This window comes from Heliangelus exortis, assembly GCF_036169615.1.
Source record: "Heliangelus exortis chromosome W unlocalized genomic scaffold, bHelExo1.hap1 SUPER_W_unloc_2, whole genome shotgun sequence".
In the NCBI taxonomy this organism is placed as follows: Eukaryota; Metazoa; Chordata; class Aves; order Apodiformes; family Trochilidae; genus Heliangelus; species Heliangelus exortis.
The window spans coordinates 19,836-43,718 of record NW_027285919.1 but is presented as its reverse complement, the minus strand read 5'-3'; the positions used below and the strand labels follow the sequence as shown (position 1 = coordinate 43,718).

The following is a 23,883-nucleotide window of genomic DNA, read 5'->3' as shown; positions in this document are numbered from 1 at the left end:
CACTTCCCCCCAGCTTGGTGTCATCTGCGAACTTGCTGATGATGGACTCAATCCCTTCGTCTAAGTCATCGATAAAGATATTAAACAGTACCGGGCCCAACACTGATCCCTGGGGGACACCACTAGTGACCGGCCGCCAACTGGATGCAGCCCCGTTCACCACCACCCTCTGGGCCCGGCCCTCCAGCCAGTTCCTAACCCAGCACAGGGTGCTCCTGTCCAAGCTGTGGGCTGACAGCTTTTTCAGGAGAATGCTGTGGGGGACGGTGTCAAAGGCTTTGCTGAAGTCCAGGTAGACCACATCCACCGCCTTCCCCTCATCCATCAGACGGGTCACCTGATCATAAAAGGAGATCAGGTTGGTCAGGCAGGACCTGCCCTTCCTAAACCCGTGCTGGCTGGGTCTGATCCCTGGCCCATCCTGCAGGTGCTGTGTGATTGCACTGAGGATGATCTGCTCCATAACCCTGCCAGGCACTGAGGTCAGGCTGACGGGCCTGTAGTTTCCCGGGTCCTCCTTCCGGCCCTTTTTGTGGATTGGCGTGACATTCGCCAACTTCCAATCATCTGGGATGTCCCCAGTGAGCCAGGATGTATGTTACAGGGGGAGTTGTACTTCCCCTTAATTGGTTGTGCTTCACAAATTTAACCCCTTAAAAGGTGTTAAATTAAGCACCTTTTATATCCAGATCAAATTCAAACTCAGTCGCTGCAGATTCAGTCGAAATATTTCCTCAATGTTCCTCCGGATCCCAAAATCCAGGTTCTTCACCCTCTGTTCAAAAACCAATCCCCACCCAGAGCAGAGATATTTGGTTTATTAAGATCTTCCCAGAAAAGGTGCCAGGAGACATTTCCCCAAAGCCTGAAGGGCCTCAGGAGAAGACATTAGGGTTTGCTGTGCAGATCAAAGACACAGAAGAACCTTCAGGGCAGTAAAGGCTGCCTTGGTCATTGTCCTCCTGATTTACACCTGAAAGCACTGATTCAACAGCTTCTTATTTCCAGGCTCCTGAGGTCTTTGTTTTGTGATCAGGTCAGGAAGTGTGTCCTCCCATTCCCTCCTCCCCACCCCCTTTACACCAGCCCTTCAGGTTTTTAAGCTTGGAACAACTTTTGTGGCTGTTAACCCTTTTCTTTCAACAACAAATCCCCCTCATGAGACTCATGGGGGTATTTTACACATCCCATAACCTTCAATTTTGTTCTTGTAGAACCATGAATCACAGAATGGTTTGGGTTTAGGGGACATGAAAGATCATCTAGCTCCAACCCTCTGCATGGGCAGGGACATCTCCCACTTGAACAGGATGCTCTAAGCCCCTTCCAACCAGGCCTTGAGCAGTTCCAGGGATGATTCTGTGATAAAATGTATAACCCTTGGAAATGATGAAGGGGGTGTCAGGTGATCATTCCCAAAGCTCACATACCTTTTGACAAGCCTTGCAGTTTAGAAAGTTTTTGAATCACTGGAGAATCTGTTGGAGGGGAAAGGGGGGAATGAATGAATCCCTGAGGGTTGCAATGAGGCAATGTCTTAATAGCATCATAATAATAATGATCTAATATTAACAATGATTATGATGGCTCCTCTGGGAAGGTGACAGTCATGGTAAGTAGAGGAGGAGGTCCCAGATGTGAGAACATTGCCTGGTAGGACTGGACACACTGGGGAAGACAGCCATGGAAGAAGCCAAGCCATGCCCCCAAACTTCGATCATAGAATGATTTGGGTTGGAAGGGACCTTGAAAGTCATTTGGTCCATACAGGGAGACTCCTGGTGATCATACTGTGGAACACTGGGCTTGGCAGGCTCAAAGCATCTTCCATGGATCTTAGCCCATGGTCACATGTATCGCTCATTCAGGAACAGGAGAGAGCCCAACACAGCACTTCTGATCTCCCTTGCTCTTGTTTAGTTGGAGTCTGAAGCCTCCAAAAACTTGAGGTGCTCTGAACAGAAAAAATATAGCCTGAAGTGGAAGTGAAGGATAAGAAAGAACCCTCAGGGCAGTAACCCTGACCTGGGCTGTTCATTGTGCCCCTGAGTTTACACCTGAAAGCAGTGAATTAACAGCCTCTTATCTCCAGGGCCTGTGGGCTTTGTGTTGAGGTTGGGTCAGCACCACCCAGCTCTGATGTGTCCCCTCCCCCTGCTCATGCCACAAGCCTGATGTCCCCAACCCCCCCAGGACACAACCCTGGTTTCCCCCCCCCTTCCAACTTCCAACCTCCCCCCCTGGGCAAGTTAATTACTGCTGAACACCAGGGGGGGTGTGGCTAAGCCAGGTCTCTTGGGCTGCAGTTTGCCTGCAGTGTGCCTGATACCTGCTCCTCTTGTCTTGATAAGATAGCTGAGGGCACTTACACTGGGGGGTGGAGACTTGCATGTATATGTGTGGCAATAATCAATGGCAAGGTTCGGACTAAGTCTTTTGTCCTTGGACATTTTGTTGGTGTTGTCTTAGCATTTTCAGTGCTATGCTTTGATGTTAAGCTACAAGGACAGTTTGTTTGTTTGATTATTTGTTGATTGATGATAACGATGGCTACTCTGGGAAGGTGAAGGTCATGGCAAGTAGAGGAGGAGGAGCTCCCAGGTGTGGGAACATTGCCTGGTAGGATGCGACCCACTGGGGAAGGGAGCCATGGAAGGAGCCAAGCCATCCCCCAAAACTTCAGTCATAGAATGGTTTGGGCAGGAAGGGACCTTGAAAGGTCATCTAGTCCAACTTCCTGCTCTACAGGGAGGGGGTGTGTGGTCATACCGTGGAACACTGGGGTTGGCCACGTGGGAGCAGCTGCCCTGGACTTTAGATCATGGTCACATGGATCCCTCATTCCAGAGCTGTGGAGAACCCAACACAGCACTTCTGATCTCCCTTGCTCTGGTTTAGTTGGAGTCTGCAGCCTCCGAAAACTCAAGGTTCTGTGAAGAGAAAAACTATTTTAGAATGAATTCTCTCCTATGAGCAGATACAAGCTGAGTGTGAAATGGAAATGAAGGAAGAACCTTCAGGGCAGTAACCCTGACCTGGGTTGGTCATTGTCCCCCTGAGTTTACACCTGAAAGCAGTGAATTAACAGCCTCTTATCTCCAGGGCCTGTGGGCTTTGTGTTGAGGTTGGGTCAGCACCACCCAGCTCTGATGTGCTCCTTCCCCCTGCCCATGCCACAAGCCTGATGTCCCCAACCCCCCAGGACACAACCCTGGTTTCCCCCCCCTGCCAACTCCCAACCTCATCCCCAGGTCAGGTCCTTCCCCCCGAGGCCCCTCCCCACCTTTTCTTCCTCCCCCTGCTGCTTCCTGTGATCGCGCTGTAGCTCCCAGGAAGTTTCACTCCTCCACCTTGGGACTGCACCCACACCCCCCACCCCACAGCCAGGACCCCCCAACTGGTGACCGCCAGAGCATCGCCCCCCCTCCCCACTGTCCTGGGCTGTGACCCCCTGCAGGTACCGGGAGGTGATGGGAGGTGATGGGAGGGGGGTGGTTATCCCAGAACTGCCCAAACTGGGGGCAAGCAGCACAAGATGGGGGATGGAGGGGGATGGGTGAAAGGGGGTAACTAAACTTATCCTTGGAGTGAGGGTGGTGGGATTGGCAACACTCCAACTCATCTAGAGGGTGGAAGAGCTGTGATTTTATCTCCCTCAAAATAATATGGGGGGAGACCAATAAATACTGGTGGGCAGGGATGTGATAGCAGACCCCAAAGTCATGCCAAGGGTTTGGGGTCTGCAACTGGGGACCCTCAAATCACCCTCGAGCTAGCAATAAGGATGGCAAGTCCAGAATCCTTCCAGGAGACTTGATAACTCCAGGGCTTAGAAGCCACAATCGGGGACTCCCTTAGAAGACCTCAATGCATCCCACTGGATGGCAGCTCATCCTGCATGTGGGTGCAGTAGGGGAATCCTATAGGCCATGGTGGGATTTGTTACCATGACAGGGGACCCAAACTCATATCGAAGTGGTTGGGTGGGATATAAGACCCCTGATTCATCCCAGGGGTTTAAGACAGTCCTAAATTACCTCTTGCAGTGTTTAGTGTCCAGTGTCCAGTACAACTGGGCCATCACAGCTCAAGCCAGGAGTGGCTGAAAACCAGAGCACCCCCTGCCCCACACAATGGCCCCTTTGGGTTTTGGTTGTAAGTGTAGCTCCTAAAGATGAAGTAAAGGATGATCAGTGGGTGTCCAACTCTATGGTTACCCTCCCTATTCCACCTCGCATTCCATTTTCACCTACAGGATGTTTGATGTAGGTTTTGGCTGCCACCAAAACAAAAAAAGCCCAACCCCTATTTTGTCACCATACTATGGCTTCTTTCTGAAACACGGGATGTCTCCATCTGGGCAAAAAACTCTCTGGGAGTCGTAAGGATAGGAAAGATTTTGGTATTAGTGTAATTTTGAAAATCATTGAAATCCATGCAGGAGAAAAGTTTGACACCAGTGAGGAATGCGGGAGAAAGTTTAGGATCCACTCAGCCCATCTCCACCATCAGAAAATCCATCAGGGTGAGAGACCCCAGAGATGTCCTGACTGCAGGAGACGGTTTAGTGACAGCTTGGATCTGGCCCAACGGTGACACCATCACACAGGCACCATGTCCTACACCTGCCCTGACTGCGGGAAAGGTTTTAGGTGGAGATCAGCTTTCATCAAGCATCAACGGATCCATACGGGTGAAAAACCCTTTAAATGTTCTGAGTGTGGGAAGGGGTTTGCCCAGAGTTCCCATTTATCACGCCATCACCGCATCCATACAGGAGAGAAGTTGTATCCCTGCACTCACTGTGGGAAAGCCTTCAACAACAGCACCTCTTGGATTAATCACCAACATGTCCATACTGGGGAAAAACCCTACACGTGTCCCCAGTGTGGGAAGGGCTTCAGAGAAAGTTCAGGTCTCACCCGACACCGACGGATCCATAGGGGTGAACGTCCCTACAAGTGTCCCGAGTGCGGGAAGAGCTTCACAGCCAGCTCAAGTCTCACCCGACACCTACGGATCCATACAGGTGAACGTCCCTACAAGTGTCCTGACTGTGGGAAGAGCTTCCGTCAAAGCTCCCATTTGAAGAAGCATCAACGCCTCCATACCAATGAAAAACTTTAAAGCTACACCCAGTGCAAGATAAGATTTTACTGAAAATTAGATTTCATCTGTCATTACCTGACCCAGCACAGCCATCACCAAGTATGAAGGGTCAAGTTGCCCTCATTTTCCAAGCTCCATCACACCAATGATGCTTTCTTCATCTTCTTGTGGAAAACAAAATGGAGTCAGCTCAGGAACCACCCATCCAAATATCCCATCCAAAATTTGACTTCTAATATCTGTTTCAGCGTCATGAGGGCTTTTTTCCAAATAAGGAAAAAACAGGAAAGTATTTCCAATTATGACACCCTCCTAAAGGGATGTGGCAGGACGGGATCCTGGACACTTTTCCTGCACACCAGGCTGGGCGTGCAGCTGAGGGAGCAGTAGAAGAGGGAGGCAGCAGACTGCAGGACAATGCTGACAGCAACAGAGCAGGATCATCTCTACTACACGGTTTTTAAATCCTTCCAGGGATGGTGATTCTACCACCTGCCTGGACTGACCATTTCAACACATAACTACTCTCTCAGAAAAGAAATGAGAGATTGTTCTCCTCTCATTGTTCACTTGAGAGAAGAGGCCAGCACCCACCTCAACACAACCTCCTGTCAGGGAGTTGTAGAGAGCAAGAAGCTCTCCTCTCAGCCTCATCTTCTCCCAACTGCACATTCCCAGTTCCCTCAGTCTCTCCTCAGAGCACTTCTTCTCCAGACCCTTCACCACCTTGTAGATGCCTGCAGACTCCAGGAGCTGGCACAGCTCTTCAGAGGAGCGTTACTGCTCCTTGCCTGTCAGGAGGGATGCTTCATGAGCTCTCCTGAAACCTCTGTGACACCATGGGTGATGTGATGGGACACCTCGAGCAGCCTGCAGTAAGGCATCTGTCAGCTGTCTCCTGAAATAAGAGAATTACATCTCGAATGGTTTCTCACGAGGATGGAACAAGCTGGTGACAGCTCAGTAGACAAGAATCTGGAAGAAAAGCCCCAGAAAATCTTCCCTGCTTGATTGATTCATTTCTTGTGAAGCAGTAGATTTATAGAAATAGAAGAAGTAGTTTAAAGAAACATATATGCAATGGTTTTACAGAAGTAGAAGTACAGAAGTTGTAGAAAAGTATAAGCAATATTTTAAGGGAGTCTCATGGAAATTTACTAGCTGACTAACATAGGTAGGTCTGTGTATGGCAATGATACATGTGACATGTGGCAATGCTCTTTGCTCACTCTGTTCTGCCTCAGTGCTGCAGCAATGCTGAGGGGTTCTGATCGCCAAGAACACTCCCCAGAGGAGATGGGGGGAGCTATAAAAAACAAACCTCTCAAACTGCCTTCTGTTTTGCGGGCTCTTTTATGCAGAGAGCACAGAACGTGCAAGACTTTGGCATCACCAATGATTGCATATAAATAATTTCTACTCTGATATTGGTCCCTGTCCCCACCATTCCCATGAAGCCCCCATTGCAGGGCTGGGAAAACTCCTTTCCAGACAGTGAACAGAGTCCCTGCTGCAGACACAAACATCAGCAAGCAGGGTTGTAGCCATGGGCTTTAGGGAAGGACTCCTAGAAAAGTGTCTGTAGGATGAAGATGGTGTATGAGAAAAGGGTCTCATTTTTCAGAGAATTGTGTCCTGAATTATTGTGTTTCCTCCTCAAACAGCTCCCCATGCCTTTTAGAATCAGCAGATGTCCAACAGCAGCTCCATCAGCCAGTTCCTCCTCCTGGCATTTGCAGACAGGCGGGAGCTGCAACTCTTGCACTCCTGGCTCTTCCTGGGCATCTACCTGGCTGCCCTCCTGGGCAACGGCCTCATCATCACCACCATTGCCTGTGACCACCACCTCCACACCCCCATGTACTTCTTCCTCCTCAACCTCTCCCTCCTCGACCTGGGATCCATCTCCACCATTCTGCCCAAAGCCTTGGCCAATTCCCTCGGGGACAACACGGACATCTCCTACAAGGCATGTGCTGCACAGCTTTTCTTCTTTATCTTCTTCATCTCAGCAGAGTTTTGTCTCCTGACCATCATGTCCTACGACCACTCCGTGGCCATCTGCAAACCCCTGCACTACGGGACCCTCCTGGGCAGCAGAGCTTGTGTCCACATGGCAGCAGCTGCCTGGGGCACTGGGTTTCTCACTGCTCTGCTGCACACAGCCAATACATTTTCCCTGCCCCTCTGCCAGGGCAATGCCCTGGACCAGTTCTTCTGTGAAATCCCCCAGATCCTCAAGCTCTCCTGCTCACACTCCTACCTCAGAAAAATTTGGGTTGTGGTTGTAGGTTGCTGTTTTGGTTTTGTCTGTTTTGTTTTCATCGTGGTGTCCTATGTGGAGATCTTCAGGGCTGTGCTGAGGATCCCCTCTGAGCAGGGAAGGCACAAAGCCTTTTCCACGTGCCTCCCTCACCTGGCCGTGGTCTCCCTGTTCATCAGCACAGCCATGTTTTCCCACCTGAAGCCCCCCTCCATCTCCTCCTGATCCCTGGACTTGGCAATGGCAGTTCTGTACTCGGTGGTTCCTCCAGCAGTGAACCCCCTCATCTACAGCATGAGGAACCAAGAGCTCAAGGGTGCTGTGAAGAAACTCAGAACAGGAATTTTTCTCAAGTAATAAAAAGCTCAATTTATCGTGCATGTAATTGGCAATGTTTCTCATAGCATTAATGATGTGTCTTACAACAGACTCAGCCTGCTTTATGGAGCTGCTGGGGGTGGAGGTGTTTTCTCTCTTTTACACATCATAATGCTGTGCACAAATAAATCTCATTGTTCATACCATTTCCTGTATCTTCCTTTCTGGTGTTAAACAAAGCTTTTTGGAAAAATATTTCAAATAACATCTGTGTTCTCTGGGAAGTTCATCAAATAAACGATCCAGCAGTGACTTCTTTACCTGATGTCCTTTTTCTGAGATTCCTCTGCTGTAAGGGTTGGATCCAGCCACACTCGGAGTTCTCTGAGAAGGAGTTTAGAAAGCAAGGGGGTTCACTCTGACTGATACGAAGGCCTTTCCTCATGCTTTTCCCTTATCTCTGAAAAAATCACTCCAACCCTGTCCTGGCTCCATTTCCACTGTGTTCTACAAATCAGTGCCTCAGATCCCTGTGTCGGCCACTCCAGTTGTAACCCCTACATGCCCCTTCCACATAGTAACAGAACAATCCTTGACATCAAATCCTATTAAGTCACAACTTCTATATTAAAATCACTTTTTCCCCAATATCTTTGTCACATGACAAAAATCAGGATGACTGGGTCAGAAGTCCATTTTAGTGTTCAAGAGATGTCAGATCATGGAACAGATCCTCCTGGAAGCCATATCAAAATGTATGGGGGAGAGGGAGGTGATCTGAGGAAGCCAACGCTGCTTCACAAAGGGCACACTGAGCCTCACCACCCTCCTGGCCTTCTGCCATGGAGTAATTGCAGCAGTGGAGAAGGGAAGAGCTGCAGACATCATCTACCAAGACTTGATGTGATCCCTCACAACATTCTCATTGCTAAATTGGAGGGAGATGTGTTTGATGGATGGACAGTAGGATGAGCAAGGAAATGGCTGGATGACCTCATGCAGACAGTTATGGTCAATGGATAAGGTTCAAGGGGAATGCCATTAATGAAGGATGTACCTTCTGATTGTAAATACACCTTCTAAATAGTAGTGGATGTCCTCAGTACTAATTAATATCTTCATTAGTGACAGGGATGGTAGGATCAAGTGAATCCTCCTCAAGTTTGCAGATGACACCAAGCTCAGGGGCTGAGTTGATTCACTTGAGGGTAGGGATGACAACCAGAGGGACCTGGACAGGTTTGAGGACTAGGTCTGTGCAGACCTCATGAAGTTCAACAAGGCCAAGTGCAAGGTCTTGCTCCTGGGAGGAGGAAATCCCCACTGTCAGTAAAGTCTGGGAGATGAATGACTGAGAGCAGCCCTGCAGAGAAAGACTTGGGGATCCTAGTGGGTCAAAACTTTTATGACAGGGTAACCCACCTAGCTGATCAAGGGAAGCACGTGGATGTAATATTTCTGGACTTCAGGAAGGCTTTTGGTACTGTCTCTCATAGCATCCTCCTGGATAAAATGTCCATCATAGAGCTGGACAACCGTGTTATGTGATGGGTGAGCAACTGGCTCACAGGTGGAGCACAAGGAGTGACAGTGAATGAGGTCACATCAGGCTGGTGACCGGTCACTAGTGGGGTCCTGCAGGGCTCCATCCTTGGCCCAGTCCTCTTCAACATCTTCATCAGTGACTTGGGTGCAGGACTGGAAGGAATCTGAAGCAAGTTTGTGGATGAGAGACCTCGGCAGGTTCGAGAGATGGGCAATCAGCAGGCACAGGAAGGACAAGTGCGGAACCACAAGTTCAGCAAGTGCTGAATCACCAACCACAAGGGCAAGTGCTGAATTCTGCACCTGGGATGGGGCAACCCTGGTGGCAAGTACAGACTGGGGAACGAGTGGCTGGAGAGCAGAGAGGGTCCTGGGGGTCCCAGTTGATGGCAAACTGGGCATGTGGCAGTAGTGTGTCCTGGCAGCCAGGAGGGCCAACCGTGTCCTGGGGTGCATCAAGCACAGTGTCACCAGCCAGCCCAGGGAGGTGACTGTCCTGCTCTACTCTGCACTTGTACAGCCTCACTGTGAGTACTGTGTGCAGTTTGGGCACCCAGTATAGGAAAGGCATCAAGGTGTTGGAGAGTGTCCAAAGGAGAGCAACAAGGATGGTGAAGGGTCTGGAAGGGATAACTTTGAGGAGCAGCTGAGGTCACTTTGACTGTTCATGTGGGAGAAAAGAAGGCTGAGGGGAGATCCCATTGCAGTCTGTGGATCCTCATGAAGGGAAAAGATGGGTCTGGTTCTGATTTTTTCACACAGAAGGCAGTTGAGCAATGGAATAACTTCAGTGCTTCCAAGCAATGACCACTCCCCCAAGCAATGACCACTGACCCCAGAGACGTGGTCACAGCAGCAAGCCTGCCTGAGTTCAAGAATTGTTTGAATGATGCTCTCAGGCAAATGGTGTCATTCCTGGTGTACCCTTCACAGGACAGGAGTTGGACTTGATCATCCTGATGGGTCCCTTCCAACTCAGCATATTCTATGATTGTATGATAACACATTTGGTATCAGCAAGAAAAGGAGACACATCTTCCTTGGTTGTGCATGATGGGAGGTTGAGGACCAATGGGCTTCAGCTGAAACATAGGAGGAAAAAACTCAAAAACTTGCTCCTCATCAAGACACTCAGGCACATCTACCAGAGAGCTTGTGTCATCTCAATCCCTGAAGCTTTTCAAGAACAAAATAATAAAGGATTTAGCAACCTTCCCTTACCCCAAACCAACCCTGATGAGAGCAGGAGGTTGTCCTAGAGACCTCCTGATGGTCAGCCCTCTGATCAACTTTGTGGCCTCCTCTGGACTTGTTCTAACAGCTCCAGGTCCTCTTTGTGCTTGGGGCTCCAGAACTGGACCCAGCACTGCAGTGGGGTCTCAGCAGAGTGGAGCAGAGGAGCAGAATCTCCTCCCCTGACCTGCTGGCCGCGCTGCTTTTTGTGTAGCTCAGGACATGCTTGGCTTCCTGGGCTGCCAGCACACCTTGCCAGCTGGTGCTGAGCTTCTCATCAACCAGCACCCCCAAGTCCTCCTCCTCAGTGCTGCTCTCAATCCATGCTCTGCCCAACCTGTATTTGTGCTGGGGATTGCCCCAACCAAGGTGCGGGACCTTGTGCTTGTCCTTGTTGAACCTCATGAAGTTTTCATGGGCCCACCTCTCCATCCTGTTCCTTTGCCTGTACAATCTCTGGAAAGGTGACTTTAGAAATGGTCACTGTATCACCACCACCAGGAAAAACTCTCTCTTTAGGCTTTGAACTTGGTTTGCTCTTCATCCCATCTTGGGGTAGCTGGGAGGTGGTGTACATTTTCTGACATTATTGATCTTCACACCCCACTGGCCCCTGGCCCCACTGGCACCCACAAAGGTCAGGATGGGCTCTGCCTTCCCAATGCCTGGGGTTCAGAGAGTGACCTCACTGCTTCATAAAAATAATACAAAACGTAACTCATGGCTTTAGAGCCACCTTTACAGAGCATTTGACTCTGCTCTAACAAGGCCATGGGGAGGCTCTGGCAGCAATGGCTCTCAGTGGGGCCAATCAATGCTTCAAGGTACTTTCAGGTTCCATTCTGACTTCTGGAGCAGTTTGTTCATTCATCTCTCAGCACCTGAGGATCATGGACTCAGCACCAAACACACCCTGGGGCTCAGTGAAGTACAGAGAGCACTGAAGGGCCATGGCTGTCCATGGGATATTCTTGACATCATCAAGATTAGTACAGCTAATTGGAGAGGTTTTCATATGGTAGTTAAGGAGGAAGTTTTCAAACTGTGATTAATGTAAACTGTTTGTTGTAATTTTGGGGTTTTTGATTTTTGTTATAGTTTTAAAATATATTTTTACAGATCATCTCATGATTTTTGGTTTAGAGAAGAGGTGATAGAAGTTCCCTGAGGGCTGACACCGTGTGGGCAACTTTACTTCTCACCTCCCCAGCCCCACCATTCCTTTCATGCCCCACCTGGGACTTCCATCCCTGGTCCTTGCATCAGACTTCTCCTCTCCTCTCTGCAGCTGGAGGTTACAGCCCCACTGCACCACCTCCCACCTGCTCTCCTCAGAGAACTGACTGCACACGGGCACAGCAGGAGTTTTCCTTTGTGCCAGTCAAGAAAAGTCCAACAGAGAAAGTGAAGAAGAATCTGATGGGAAATGGTTTAGAGAGACAGATGGGAAAAGAGAGATGTGATCATCATGACAGAGGTGGCTAAAGAGACAATCAGGCTGCTGAAAGACAGGCGAGCTTTGAACAACCTGCTGCTCAAAGCAGCACCCAGGGGAGAGGCATCTGAATGAGCAAAGAGTAGGAGAAGGGGACAATTGGAGAGGAATGGGAATGGCCTTTGTCTGGACAGTCTGTGTCTGGAAAGGTGACTTTAGAAATGGTCACTGGATCACCACCACCAGGCAGAAGTGCACCAGGCACTCTGCACTTGGTATGTTCCTCACCCCTTTTTGGGGTAGTTGGGAGGTGTTCTGCATTTTTCCTACAGTTTTTATTGCTCATCGTCATGCCCCATGGCCCCCAGAAGAATCCTGACCCACAAGTGAGGGATGGGCTCTGCCTTCCTATTGCCTGGGGTTCAGAGTTTGGCCTGACTGATCCATAAAAGAAATAAATAAATAAATACAGAAACAAACAAATAAAGAAATACCTGTGGCTTCAGAGCCACCTTTACAGAACCTTTGTCTCCCTGCAATCATGGCCTCCAGTGACCTTCTCTAACAAGTTTCTGGGGAGGCTTTGCCAGTAACAGGACCCAAAGGGGCCAACCAATGCTTCAAAATACTTCAAAATAATTTGGGTTTTTGTTTTGGCTTTAACTTTTAAAACCGTTTTTTTTTCAGTCTCCTGTCAGTACTCATGGGCTCAGTCTCTGGCACCAGGGGGCCCATTACAGTACTGAGCAGCCGCGAGTCACCCTGTGGTGTTTTTAGTGTTCAAGACTCACACAGCAAATTGGAGAGGGTCCATTTTGGAGGAAGATTACAAAGAGCATCAAAAAAGGTTTTTTAAAAAGTTCTGTTTTACTGGTTTTCACTTCAGAATTGTATATTCAACTGGTATTGGTGCAGAGGGTCTCTGAAAGAGGGCTGGACAGTGAGGAGAAACCTTTGAGATCCAACGCTTCATGGAGAACATTGTTCCTCACCTCCCCAAACACAACATTGCTCTCATTGGTGGGAGGGATTTGGAGTCAACTGGGAGAGACTGGGAGGGGATTGGGGTCAACTGGGAGGGACTGGGATGGATGGGGAGGGACTGGTTTATACTGGTGTGTACTGGCCTGTACTGGTTTAACTGGCCTATAGTGGTGTATAGTACTTATACTGGTTTATACTCATCTGTACTGGTTTGTACTGGTCTGTACCGGTTTACACTGGTCCGTAGTGGTTATACTGGTTTATACTGGTCTGTACTGGTCTATACTGGTCTATACTTGTTTATACTGGTTATACTGGTTATAGTGGTTATAATGGTTTATACTGGTCTATACTGGTTTACTGGTTAACAGTGGTCTGTACTGATTTGTACTGGTCTATACTGCTCTATACTGGTTATACTGGTCGATGCAGGTCTATACTGGTTTATACTGGTAATAATGGTTATACTGGTTTATACTGGCCTATGCTGGTCTATACTGGTTAGTACCTCATATTCGTTTATACTGGATATAGTGCTCTATACAGGTCTGTACTGGTCTATATTGGTTGTACTGGTTGTACTGGTATATACTGGTTATACTGGTCTATACTGGTCTATAGTAGTCTGTACTGCTCTATACTGGTATATACTCGTTAAACTGGTGTATACTTGTCTATACTGGTTACACAGGTTTATACTGGCCTATACTGGCCTATACTAGCATATACTAGTCTATACTGGTTTGTACTGCTTCTATTCGTTTATACTGGTTATACTGGTTTATACTGGTAAAACTGGTCTATACTGGCCTAAACTGGTCTATACTGGTTTATACTGGTCTATACTGGTTTATACCGGTTTATATTGATTTATACTGGTCTGTACTGGTCTATACTGGTTATACTGCTTTATTCTGGTCTGTCCAGGTCTGTACTGGTTTTTAGTGGTCGATACTGGTCTATACTGGTTATACTGGTTTATCGTGGTTATATTGGTCTGTACTGGTTTTTACTGGTCAATACTGGTCTATACTGGTTTATACTGGTTTATACAGGTCTATCCTGGTTATACTGGTCGATACCGGTTTATACTGGTTTATACTACTTTATACTGGTCTATATTGGTCTTTACTGGTTATACTGTTCGATACTGGTCTATACTGGTCATAATGGTTTATGCTGGTTTTACAGGTTTATCGTGGTCTATAATGGTTTATACTGGTTTATAAAGGTTTATACGGGTCTATACTGGTTTATACTGGTCTTTACAGGTCTATACTGGTTTATGTTGGTTACATTGGTTTATACTGCTTAAACTGGTCTATACTGGTTTATACTGGTTATACTGGTCTAAACTGGTTTATACAGGTTTATACTGGTATATACAGTTTATACTGGTCTACACTGGTCCACACTGGTCCATAGTGGTCTGTACTGGTCTATACTGGTTATACTTGTTTATACTAATTTATACTGGCTTGTACTGGTTTCTACTGACTTATACTGGTCTATACTGGTTTATACTGCTTATATTCATTTATATTGGCTATACTGGCCTATACTGGTTTATATTGGTTTATAATGGTCTATACGAGTTTGTACTGGTCTATGCTGCTCTATACTGGTTATACTGGTCTATACAGGTCTATACCAGTTTATAGTCGTTATAATGGTTATACTGGTTTCTATTGGTTTATACAGGTTTATACTGGCCTATACTGGTCAGTACTCATTTATACTGCTTATATTCTTTTACACTGGTTATACCAGTCTACACTGGTTATACCGGTTTATACTGGTCTATACTGGTCTATACAGGTCTATATAGGTTTATACTGGTTTTACTAATTAAACTGGTCTATACTGGTTTATACTGTTTATATTAGGTTGTACTGTTATATTGGTCTATACTTCCTATACTGGTTTCTACTGGTGTATACTGGCTTTTACTGGTTTCTAGTGGTCTATACTGTTTGTACTGGTCTATACTGCTCTATACTAGTTATACTGGTCTATAAAGGTCTATACTGGTTTATACTCATTATAGTGGTTATACTGGTTTCTACTAGGCTATACTGGTCTATACTGGTTTATATGGCTTATATTCGTTTATACTGGTTATATTGGTCTATACTGGTTATAGTGGTTTATACTGGTCTATACTCGTCTATAAAAGTCTTTATAGGTTTATACTGGTTTTACTGGTAAAACTGGTCTATACTGGTCTATGCTGGTATATATTGTTTTATACTGGTTTATACTGGTTATTCTGGTCTATACTGGTCTATACTAGTTTATAATGCTTATACTGGTCTATCCTGGTTTATACTGGTCTATACTGTTTGATACTGGTTTATTCTGGTCTGTACTGGTCTATAATGGTTTATACTGGTCTATACTATTTGATACTGGTTTATTCTGGTCTGTACTGGTCTATACTGGTTTATACTGATTTATTCTCATCTGTACTGGTCTATGCTGGTTTGTACTGGTTTATTCTGGTTTGTACTGTATCTTATATATTTCAATATTACTTATAATATTAATAATAATAATAATGTTTATAATATGTTATATACAATACATAATGATACATAATAATAAATATATAATATATATCATATATATAATTTGAAATAGATAATAGATAATAAATTAAAATATACAAATATAATATATAATATATCATATAATAATTATTATTTTATTATATTTTAATATTTTTATATTATTATTTATTAATGTACATTATTATGTATTATTATTTAATTTATTGTATTTATTTTCTAAAAATATATATTATTTTATTTATTCCTTATTTATTATATACTGTATACCATTATTTATTATATAGTTTAAAATAACATTATTACTTATCCTTGTATATTTTCATTTATTACATATATTATATATACAGTACTATATATATAGCATATATAGTATATCTATACAATATATTATATATGTTTATAATATATATTATTATTACTAATATTTAATTTTAGTCATTATATGTGTATTATGTACTATATTTTTATATGCTCATATTTATTATTATGTAATCTAAATTATTATTATTAATTTATTATTACATAATTTATCTGTTATATTTGTTATTATATATTAAATGTATTATTCTATATCAATATTTATTGTTATTTGAGTTACTTATAATCATTAATTCCTATAATTTTTTATATTTATTATTATTTACATATTTCTCGTTTTGTTTTTAAATTATTATAATTTATTTATTAATATTTTTAAATTTTAATTATTTATTATTTATGTAATTATTTTATGCATTTAACTATTTTTTCTTTTATTTTAAGATTCTATTTAACAATTTATACAATTTAATTTATTTCAATCAATTTTCCTTTTTACTCTCCATTTGATTTCTCTGAATATTCCCCCCACGCCCCTCATTTCCAGCTTTGGAGCCCTCAGTAGAGGGCGGTGAATCGGCGTTAATTGGGCAGCACTTTAATTGGGGAACTAAAGGGGGAGGAGGGGTTTGGTCACGAGCATCACTGGGGGGAACCGAGGGGAGAGGGGCACATGGGAACAACCTCATGAGGGACAGCTCGTACTTAGCCTATGGTTGAGGAGTGTGTTGGATTGGCCATGAAACTTTATCATGCTTTGCTTTGCTTTGTTTGCAGAGAGGAAAACTCCTGCTGTGCCCGTGTGCAGCAGTTCTCTAAGGAAAAGAGGGGGGAGCTGGTGCAAAGGAGCTGAACCATCCAGCTGCAGAGAGCAGGGGAGAAGTCTGATGGGAGGAGAAGTGATGCAAGTGCCAGGGGCCAAGGAGAGCAGTGGTGGGGTTGGGGAGGTGAGGAGCAAGGGTGTCCATCCAGGGTCAGACCTCAAGGAGCTGCTTCTCCTTCTGGTGCAGACCTCCTGAGGAGACCCTCTGGGTCATTACACTTGGAGAATGCTGCTAGAACCTCTCCTCTGAAGTACAAATAATGAAATATTCCCTCTAAAATAAGAGTGTAAAAGTGCACATTGAAATCTTCATCCTGATATCCATTGGGAACAAAATTAATACCTCCAAGGAGCTCTACAGGTGTTGAAGACATGAAGGAAATTACAAAAAGGTAAAGAGATCCCCTAGGCCTGTGAGGCTCATTAAATGAACTTCAGATATTGAGAGAAGAAAAAAAAAAAAAATCTCTGATAAAGTCAAAGTCAGAAGCAAAACCCAAAATACCTTCACACACTGATGGGCCCCCCTGAGCCCTCCAGAGCCTCCCCACGGCCTCGTTAGAGCAGATCCCTGGAGGCCATGATTGCAGGAGGCAAAGGCCCTGTGCTGGTGGCTGTAATGCTGAGAAAAGCCTTTGGTTTGTTGGATGCAGCAGAAAGGCCAAGCCCTGACCCCAGGCCCTGGGAAGGCAGATCCTGAGAGCCTCAAGAGAAAGTTTCCTCTCCCCAGCCTTGGTGGCCCAGGACACTGCTATGGCCAAGGGGACAATGACCTCACTCCTTGACAGAGCCCTTGGCCACCTCTCCTGCAGGCTGGCCTACACTGTCCATGCCTGCAGCTCCTTCCCTTCAGGCTGTTGTCACCCTTCCTGCTTTCCCACCTAACTCTCTTCAGGTTGTGCAATCACAAGGGCTGATTGCTTGGATCACAAAAACCACATACTCAAATGACATCTCAACAATGCAATCCCCTCACCCCATGAGTCCACACGTCACAAGGCATTATGATATCATAAGGAAATATCATCAGGCAATGATATCATGATGGCTACAAGCTTAGCATCTTCACTCCAGCTTCTTCAGTTCAAGAGGTGCACTTTACAAATTGATGTCTTTTAGGACACTAAAAGGGCATTCCAAATGAGAGACTTCTTTGTGGCATTACGTGCACTAACATTATTCACTATGAAGGGTGATCACAAATTTTAAAACAGTAGAGCATAACAAAACCAAATAAGAATGGAAAATCTACACAAATGCAGCAGAGATAAAAATACAAAAAGAACTCATAACTAATTTTGTCTGAGTTTTGCTCCTTCTGCAGATTTCAGCAACAGTTATTTATCCCATTGTCTTCTCTCATGGATAAGTTTTCCCTAGTAATTACATTCCATTATCACATGTATCATTGCCATACACACACCTACCTATGTTAGTCAGCTAGTAAATTTCCATGAGACTCCCTTAAAATATTGCTTATACTTTTCTACAACTTCTGTACTTCTACTACTGTAAAACCATTGCATATATGTTTCTTTAAACTACTTCTTCTATTTCTATAAATCTACTGCTTCACAAGAAATGAATCAATCAAGCAGGGAAGATTTTCTGGGGCTTTTCTTCCAGATTCTTGTCTACTGAGCTGTCACCAGCTTGTTCCATCCTCGTGAGAAACCATTCGAGATGTAATTCTCTTATTTCAGGAGACAGCTGACAGATGCCTTACTGCAGGCTGCTCGAGGTGTCCCATCACATCACCCCTGGTGTCACAGAGGTTTCAGGAGAGCTCATGAAGCATCCCTCCTGACAGGCAAGGAGCAGTAACGCTCCTCTGAAGAGCTGTGCCAGCTCCTGGAGTCTGCAGGCATCTACAAGGTGGTGAAGGGTCTGGAGAAGAAGTGCTCTGAGGAGAGACTGAGGGAATTGGGAATGTGCAGTTGGGAGAAGATGAGGCTGAGAGGAGAGCTTCTTGCTCTCTACAACTCCCTGACAGGAGGTTGTGTTGAGGTGGGTGCTGGCCTCTTCTCTCAAGTGAACAATGAGAGGACAAGAGGACATGGCCTGAAGTTGCACCAGGGGAGGTTTAGGTCAGATGTGGTGAAGAATTTCTTTTCTGAGAGAGTAGTTAGGTGTTAGACTGGTCAGCCCAGGAAGGTGGTAGAAACACCATCCCTGGAAGGATTTAAAAACCGTGTAGTAGAGATGATCCCGCTCTGCTGCTGTCAGCATTGTCCTGCAGTCTGCTGCCTCCCTCTTCTACTGCTCCCTCAGCTGCACGCCCAGCCTGGTGTGCAGGAAAAGTGTCCAGGATCCCATCCTGCCACATCCCTTTAGGAGGGTGTCATAATTGGAAATACTTTCCTGTTTTTTCCTTATTTGGAAAAAAACATTCGTGATGCTGAAACAAATATAAAAAGTCAAATTTTGGATGGGACATGAAGTGGTTCCTGAGCTGACTGCATTTTGTTCTCCACGAGAAGCTGGAGAAAGCATCATTGGTGTGATGGAGCTTGGAAAATGAGAGCAACTTGACCCTTCATACTTGGTGATGGCTGTGATGGGTCAGGTAATGACAGATGAAATCTAATTTTCAGTAAAATCTCTTCTTGCACTGGGTGTAGCTTTAATGTTTTTCACTGGTATGGAGGAGTTGATGCTTCTTCAAAGTGTGGCTTCGCCTGAAGCTCTTCCCGCACTCGGGACACTTGTAGGGACGTTCACCCATATGGATCTGTAGGTGTCGGGTGAGATTCGAGCTGGCTGTGAAGGTCTTCCCACATTGGGGACACTTGTAGGGACGTTCACCCCTATGGATCCGTAGGTGTCGGGTGAGACTCGAGCTGGCTGTGAAGCTCTTCCCACATTGGGGACACTTGTAGGGACGTTCACCCCTATGGATCCGTAAGTGATGGGAGAGATTCGAGCTGGCTGTGAAGCTCTTCCCACATTGGGGACACTTGTAGGGACGTTCACCCCTATGGATCCGTAAGTGTTGGGTGAGATTCGAGCTGGCTGTGAAGATCTTCCCACACTCAGGACACTTGTAGGGACGTTCACCCCTATGGATCTGTAGGTGTTGGGTGAGACTCGAGCTGGCTGTGAAGCTCTTCCCACACTCAGGACACTTGTAGGGACGTTCACCCCTATGGATCCGTAGGTGTTGGGTGAGACTCGAGCTGGCTGTGAAGCTCTTCCCGCACTCAGGACACTTGTAGGGACGTTCACCCCTATGGATCCGTCGGTGTCGGGTGAGACCTGAACTTTCTCTGAAGCCCTTCCCACACTGGGGACACGTGTAGGGTTTTTCCCCAGTGTGGACATGTTGGTGATTAATCCAAGAGGTGCTGTTGTTGAAGGCTTTCCCACAGTGAGAGCAGGGATACAACTTCTCTCCTGTATGGAAGCGGTGATGGCGTGATAAAGTGGAACTGTGGGAAAACTCCTTCCCACACTCCAGACACTTATAGGGTTTCTCTCCCTTGTGAATGTGGTGATGCTTTGATAAATTGGAACTGCAGTTAAACTCCTTCCCACACTCAGAACATTTAAAGGGTTTCTCATCCGTATGGATCCGTTGTTGCTTGATGAAAGCTGATCTCTTTTTAAAATCTTTCCCGCAGTCAGGGCAGGTGTAGGACATGGTACCTGTGTGATGGTGTCACCGTTGGACCAGATCCGAGCTGTCACTAAACCGTCTCCCACAGTCAGGACATCTCTGGGGTCTCTCACCCTGGTGGATTTTCTGATGGTGGAAATGGGCTGAGCAGATCCTAAACTTTCTCCTGCATTCCTCACTGGTGTCAAACTTTTCTCCTGTATGGATTTCAATGATTTTCAAAATTACACTTATACCAAAATCTTTCCTATCCTTATGACACTCAGTGAGGTTTTTGCCCAGATGGAGACATCCCGTGTTTCAGAAAGAAGCCATAGTATGGTGACAAAATAGGGGTTGGGCTTTTTTTGTTTTGGTGGCAGCCAAGACCTACATCAAACATCCTGTAGGTGAAAATGGAATGCGAGGTGGAATAGGGAGGGTAACCATAGAGTTGGACACCCACTGTTCATCCTTTACTTCATCTTTAGGAGCTACACTTGCAACCAAAATCCAAAGGGGCCATTGTGTGGGGCAGGGGGTGCTCTGGTTTTCAGCCACTCCTGGCTTGAGCTGTGATGGCCCAGTTGTACTGGACACTGGACACTGGACACTGGACACTGCAAGAGGTAATTTAGGACTCCCCCACTGCTTGCTTAAACCCCTGGGATGAATCAGGGGTCTTATATCCCACCCTAACACTTCGATATGAGTTTGGGTCCCCTGTCATGGTAACAAATCCCACCATGGCCTATAGGATTCCCCTACTGCACCCACATGCAGGATGAGCTGCCATCCAGTGGGATGCGTTGAGGTCTTCTAAGGGAGTCCCCGATTGTGGCTTCTAAGCCCTGGGGTTATCAAGTCCCCTGGAAGGATTCCGGACTTGCCATCCTTATCCCTGGCTCAAGGGTGATTTGAGGGTCCCCAGTTGCAGACCCCAAACCCTTGGCATGACTTTGGGGTCCCCTATCACATCCCTGCCCACCAGTATTTATTGGTCTCCCCACATATTATTTTGAGGGAGATAAAATCACAGCTCTTCCACCCTCTAGATGAGTTGGAGTGTTACCAATCCCACCACCCTCACCCCAGGGATAAGTTTAGTTCCTCCCTCTTGTTGCAGGGACAAATTGAATCCGCAAGAAAAGGATGTATGGAGACCAAACCAGGATGTAGGTTAGGGGAACAAGGAAAGAATATGCTGAACAATAATAAAGAGATTAGTGGAGCATATAGAACTTAAGCAGACTGACGCTTTGAAAAATTATATCCAGGTGCAGGGAGTAGTTAAAACAAAAGATTAATAAATTAAAGGGGTACATTGATTGTTACTCACATGCACACTGATTGTTATTCGCACGATTTATGAAATTGTTTTTGTAACAAAAGGATGTGTAATTTGGCACATAAGCCTCATTGTAAAAAGGTATAAAAGTTGAACTGAAAGTGAGGGTCTTTGGAATCCTGACTTGGGACGCTAGTCCTCAGGTTTCTCGGGCCCCGAATAAAGCACCGCATAAACTGACACTCTGTTGGTTTGTGTCTTGACTACGGGCAACAGTTTTCTGGCGACCCAGATGGGACTCCGGGGGCGGCTGGGGCGGTTCACGTGCTGATCCACTCCAAGCCGGCACCAGGTGATTCCTGGAGGAGACATCAACCCGTGCCTGACCCCGCGCCCGACGGACGACCATAGGTTAAGCCCGAAGGTGCTTTATTCCTTATAGGTTGGTTGGTATTAAGGGTTGGTTGTTTGGAAGCCTAGGCGCTGGTCGTAAGACACGGCAAGTAGAAAGCTGTGCAGATCCAGCACTTGCCACTCGCGGCGACGAGTATAGGCAAGTTTGGTATTTGGTATAGGTATTTGGTAATCGGCCATATTTTGGTTTTGTGTGTGTGAGTGCGCGCAAGTACGAGTGTCAGCGTTTTGTGTGTGAGTGCGTGCAAGTACGAGTGTCAGCATGCTACCATTTAAAACTTTCAGAGCTCTGTCTTGTAACGAAAAAGATGTTCCTGAGGATTCGCCTCTCGGTTGCCTGTTAAAACATTGGAAAGAGGGTAATTTAGGGCAGGAATTGTGGAGGAAGACTTTGATTGATTATGGTAATCATGTATGGTCTGAATATGAAACGGGGGGAATGCAGTGGCCACGGAATGGTACACTAACTTCTGAAATATTAAATATCCTATGATGAGCTTCTTGCGAGAAATGGGGAGAGGCTTTGGGGGTTTTGGGAACCAGGGTACGGGGGGACGCGGAAGGTTAGGACCTAACCAGTGTGCCTTTTGTAAAGGACTGGGACACTGGAAAAAAAAAAAAAAAAAAAAAGAGTGCCCACTTAATCAGGGAGCCCCGATGAGGAGAGGCTTCCCGGGCAATGGAGCGAATCCCGGCAACGGGGTAGGAAGCAGATTGAATCCGTTCACAGGAAATCCGCAAGGTGTTGCTCAAGCGTTTATGATGAGGAATTACCAGAATCAGAGCTGACTAGACCGAGACCTGAAAGTTATCTTAGAGGTTGAAGGGGAACTGATGGAATTCAGAATAGATACAGGGGCTAGTTACTCGGCGATGAACAAATTAAAAGGGCCTCTAAGCGACTCCACGGTGTTGGTTGTTGGGGTATCTGGGAAAGTAGAGGAAAGAACATTCCTGCGGCCACTTGATATAAAATTTGGGGGAAAGGAATTTGATCATCAATTTTTGTATATGCCAAACAGTCCGGAGTCTCTCCTCGGGAGAGACTTGCTCTCAGTATTACAGGAAAGAATAATTTTTGAAAAGGGTAGGGTAAAACTATAAATACCAGAAGGAAACCTAGCAAAATTGTTCGTAATTAAAGAAGTAGGGAAGGAAGAGATACCACAGGAAATTGAACAAGCAGTTGCACCGTGGGTTTGGGAAACAGGGACTCCAGGTAAATCAAAAGCGGCAGTACCAGTGGTAGTGGAATTAAAAGAAGGGGCTCAACCAGTAAGGGTGCAACAGTACCCCATTAGTCTGGAAGCCAGAAAGGGAATAGCCCCCATGATAACTCAATTCTTAAGTTTAGGAATTTTGCAGGAGTGTGAATCTGAATTTAACACCCCTATCTTCCCGGTCAAAAAGCCTAACGGCAATTACAGGTTAGTACAGGATCTAAGGGCAATCAACTCCATTACCCAAGATATACATCCTGTAGTGGCAAATCCGTACACATTGTTAACATCTGTTTCTGAGAAATTTCGGTGGTTTACAGTAATTGATCTAAAGGATGCCTTCTTCTGCATACCCCTGGCGCCTGAAAGTAGGAAAATCTTTGCATTCGAGTGGGAAAACCCCGATACGGGACGGAAGTGTCAACTCACCTGGACCAGACTTCCCCAAGGATTTAAATCCTCACCCACCATATTCGGTAACCAGCTGGCCAAGGAACTTGAGGAATGGAAAACTACCCAGGTAAAAGATTCGCCTTTCTCTTATGTGGTGTTGCAGTATGTGGATGATATTTTCCTGGGTACCACAGAAGAAGGTCTCTGCCTAAAATTAACCATTGCATTACTGAATATGCTGGGACAGGCTGGATACCGGGTATCCAGAGAAAAGGCACAGTTGGTCAAACAAAAGGTTATCTACTTAGGATGTGAAATCTCGCAGGGAGTTCGTCGTTTGGGAGTAAATCGTATACAAGCTATATGTGCAATTCC

General features: G+C 45.8%; 3 protein-coding genes across 3 annotated transcripts; 2 read left to right on the top strand and 1 right to left on the bottom strand.

The window, feature by feature from the left end:
* The first annotated feature begins 4,084 nt into the window (after positions 1-4,084).
* On the top strand, positions 4,085-5,304 carry LOC139790601 (zinc finger protein 3-like). Its single transcript, XM_071732474.1, has one exon. The coding sequence runs from the start codon at positions 4,615-4,617 to the stop codon at positions 5,125-5,127; it is 513 nt and encodes a 170-aa protein (XP_071588575.1). The 5' UTR covers positions 4,085-4,614; the 3' UTR covers positions 5,128-5,304.
* A 1,495-nt stretch (positions 5,305-6,799) lies between these two features.
* Positions 6,800-7,597, top strand: LOC139790585 (olfactory receptor 14J1-like). The gene has a single exon (XM_071732455.1). It carries the CDS (start codon positions 6,800-6,802, stop codon positions 7,595-7,597), a length of 798 nt encoding a protein of 265 aa, XP_071588556.1.
* An 11,269-nt stretch (positions 7,598-18,866) lies between these two features.
* On the bottom strand, positions 18,867-20,740 carry LOC139790575 (zinc finger protein 708-like). Its single transcript, XM_071732442.1, has one exon. The coding sequence runs from the start codon at positions 20,236-20,238 to the stop codon at positions 19,222-19,224; it is 1,017 nt and encodes a 338-aa protein (XP_071588543.1). The 5' UTR covers positions 20,239-20,740; the 3' UTR covers positions 18,867-19,221.
* Positions 20,741-23,883: the final 3,143 nt, after the last annotated feature.

What these genes read in the sequence shown, in the direction of transcription:
- LOC139790601 (XM_071732474.1), top strand. Translation starts at nt 4,615, where the DNA reads ATGTCCTACACCTGCCCTGACTGCGGGAAAGGTTTTAGGTGGAGATCA.
- LOC139790585 (XM_071732455.1), top strand. Translation starts at nt 6,800, where the DNA reads ATGTCCAACAGCAGCTCCATCAGCCAGTTCCTCCTCCTGGCATTTGCA.
- LOC139790575 (XM_071732442.1), bottom strand. Translation starts at nt 20,238, where the DNA reads ATGTCCTACACCTGCCCTGACTGCGGGAAAGATTTTAAAAAGAGATCA.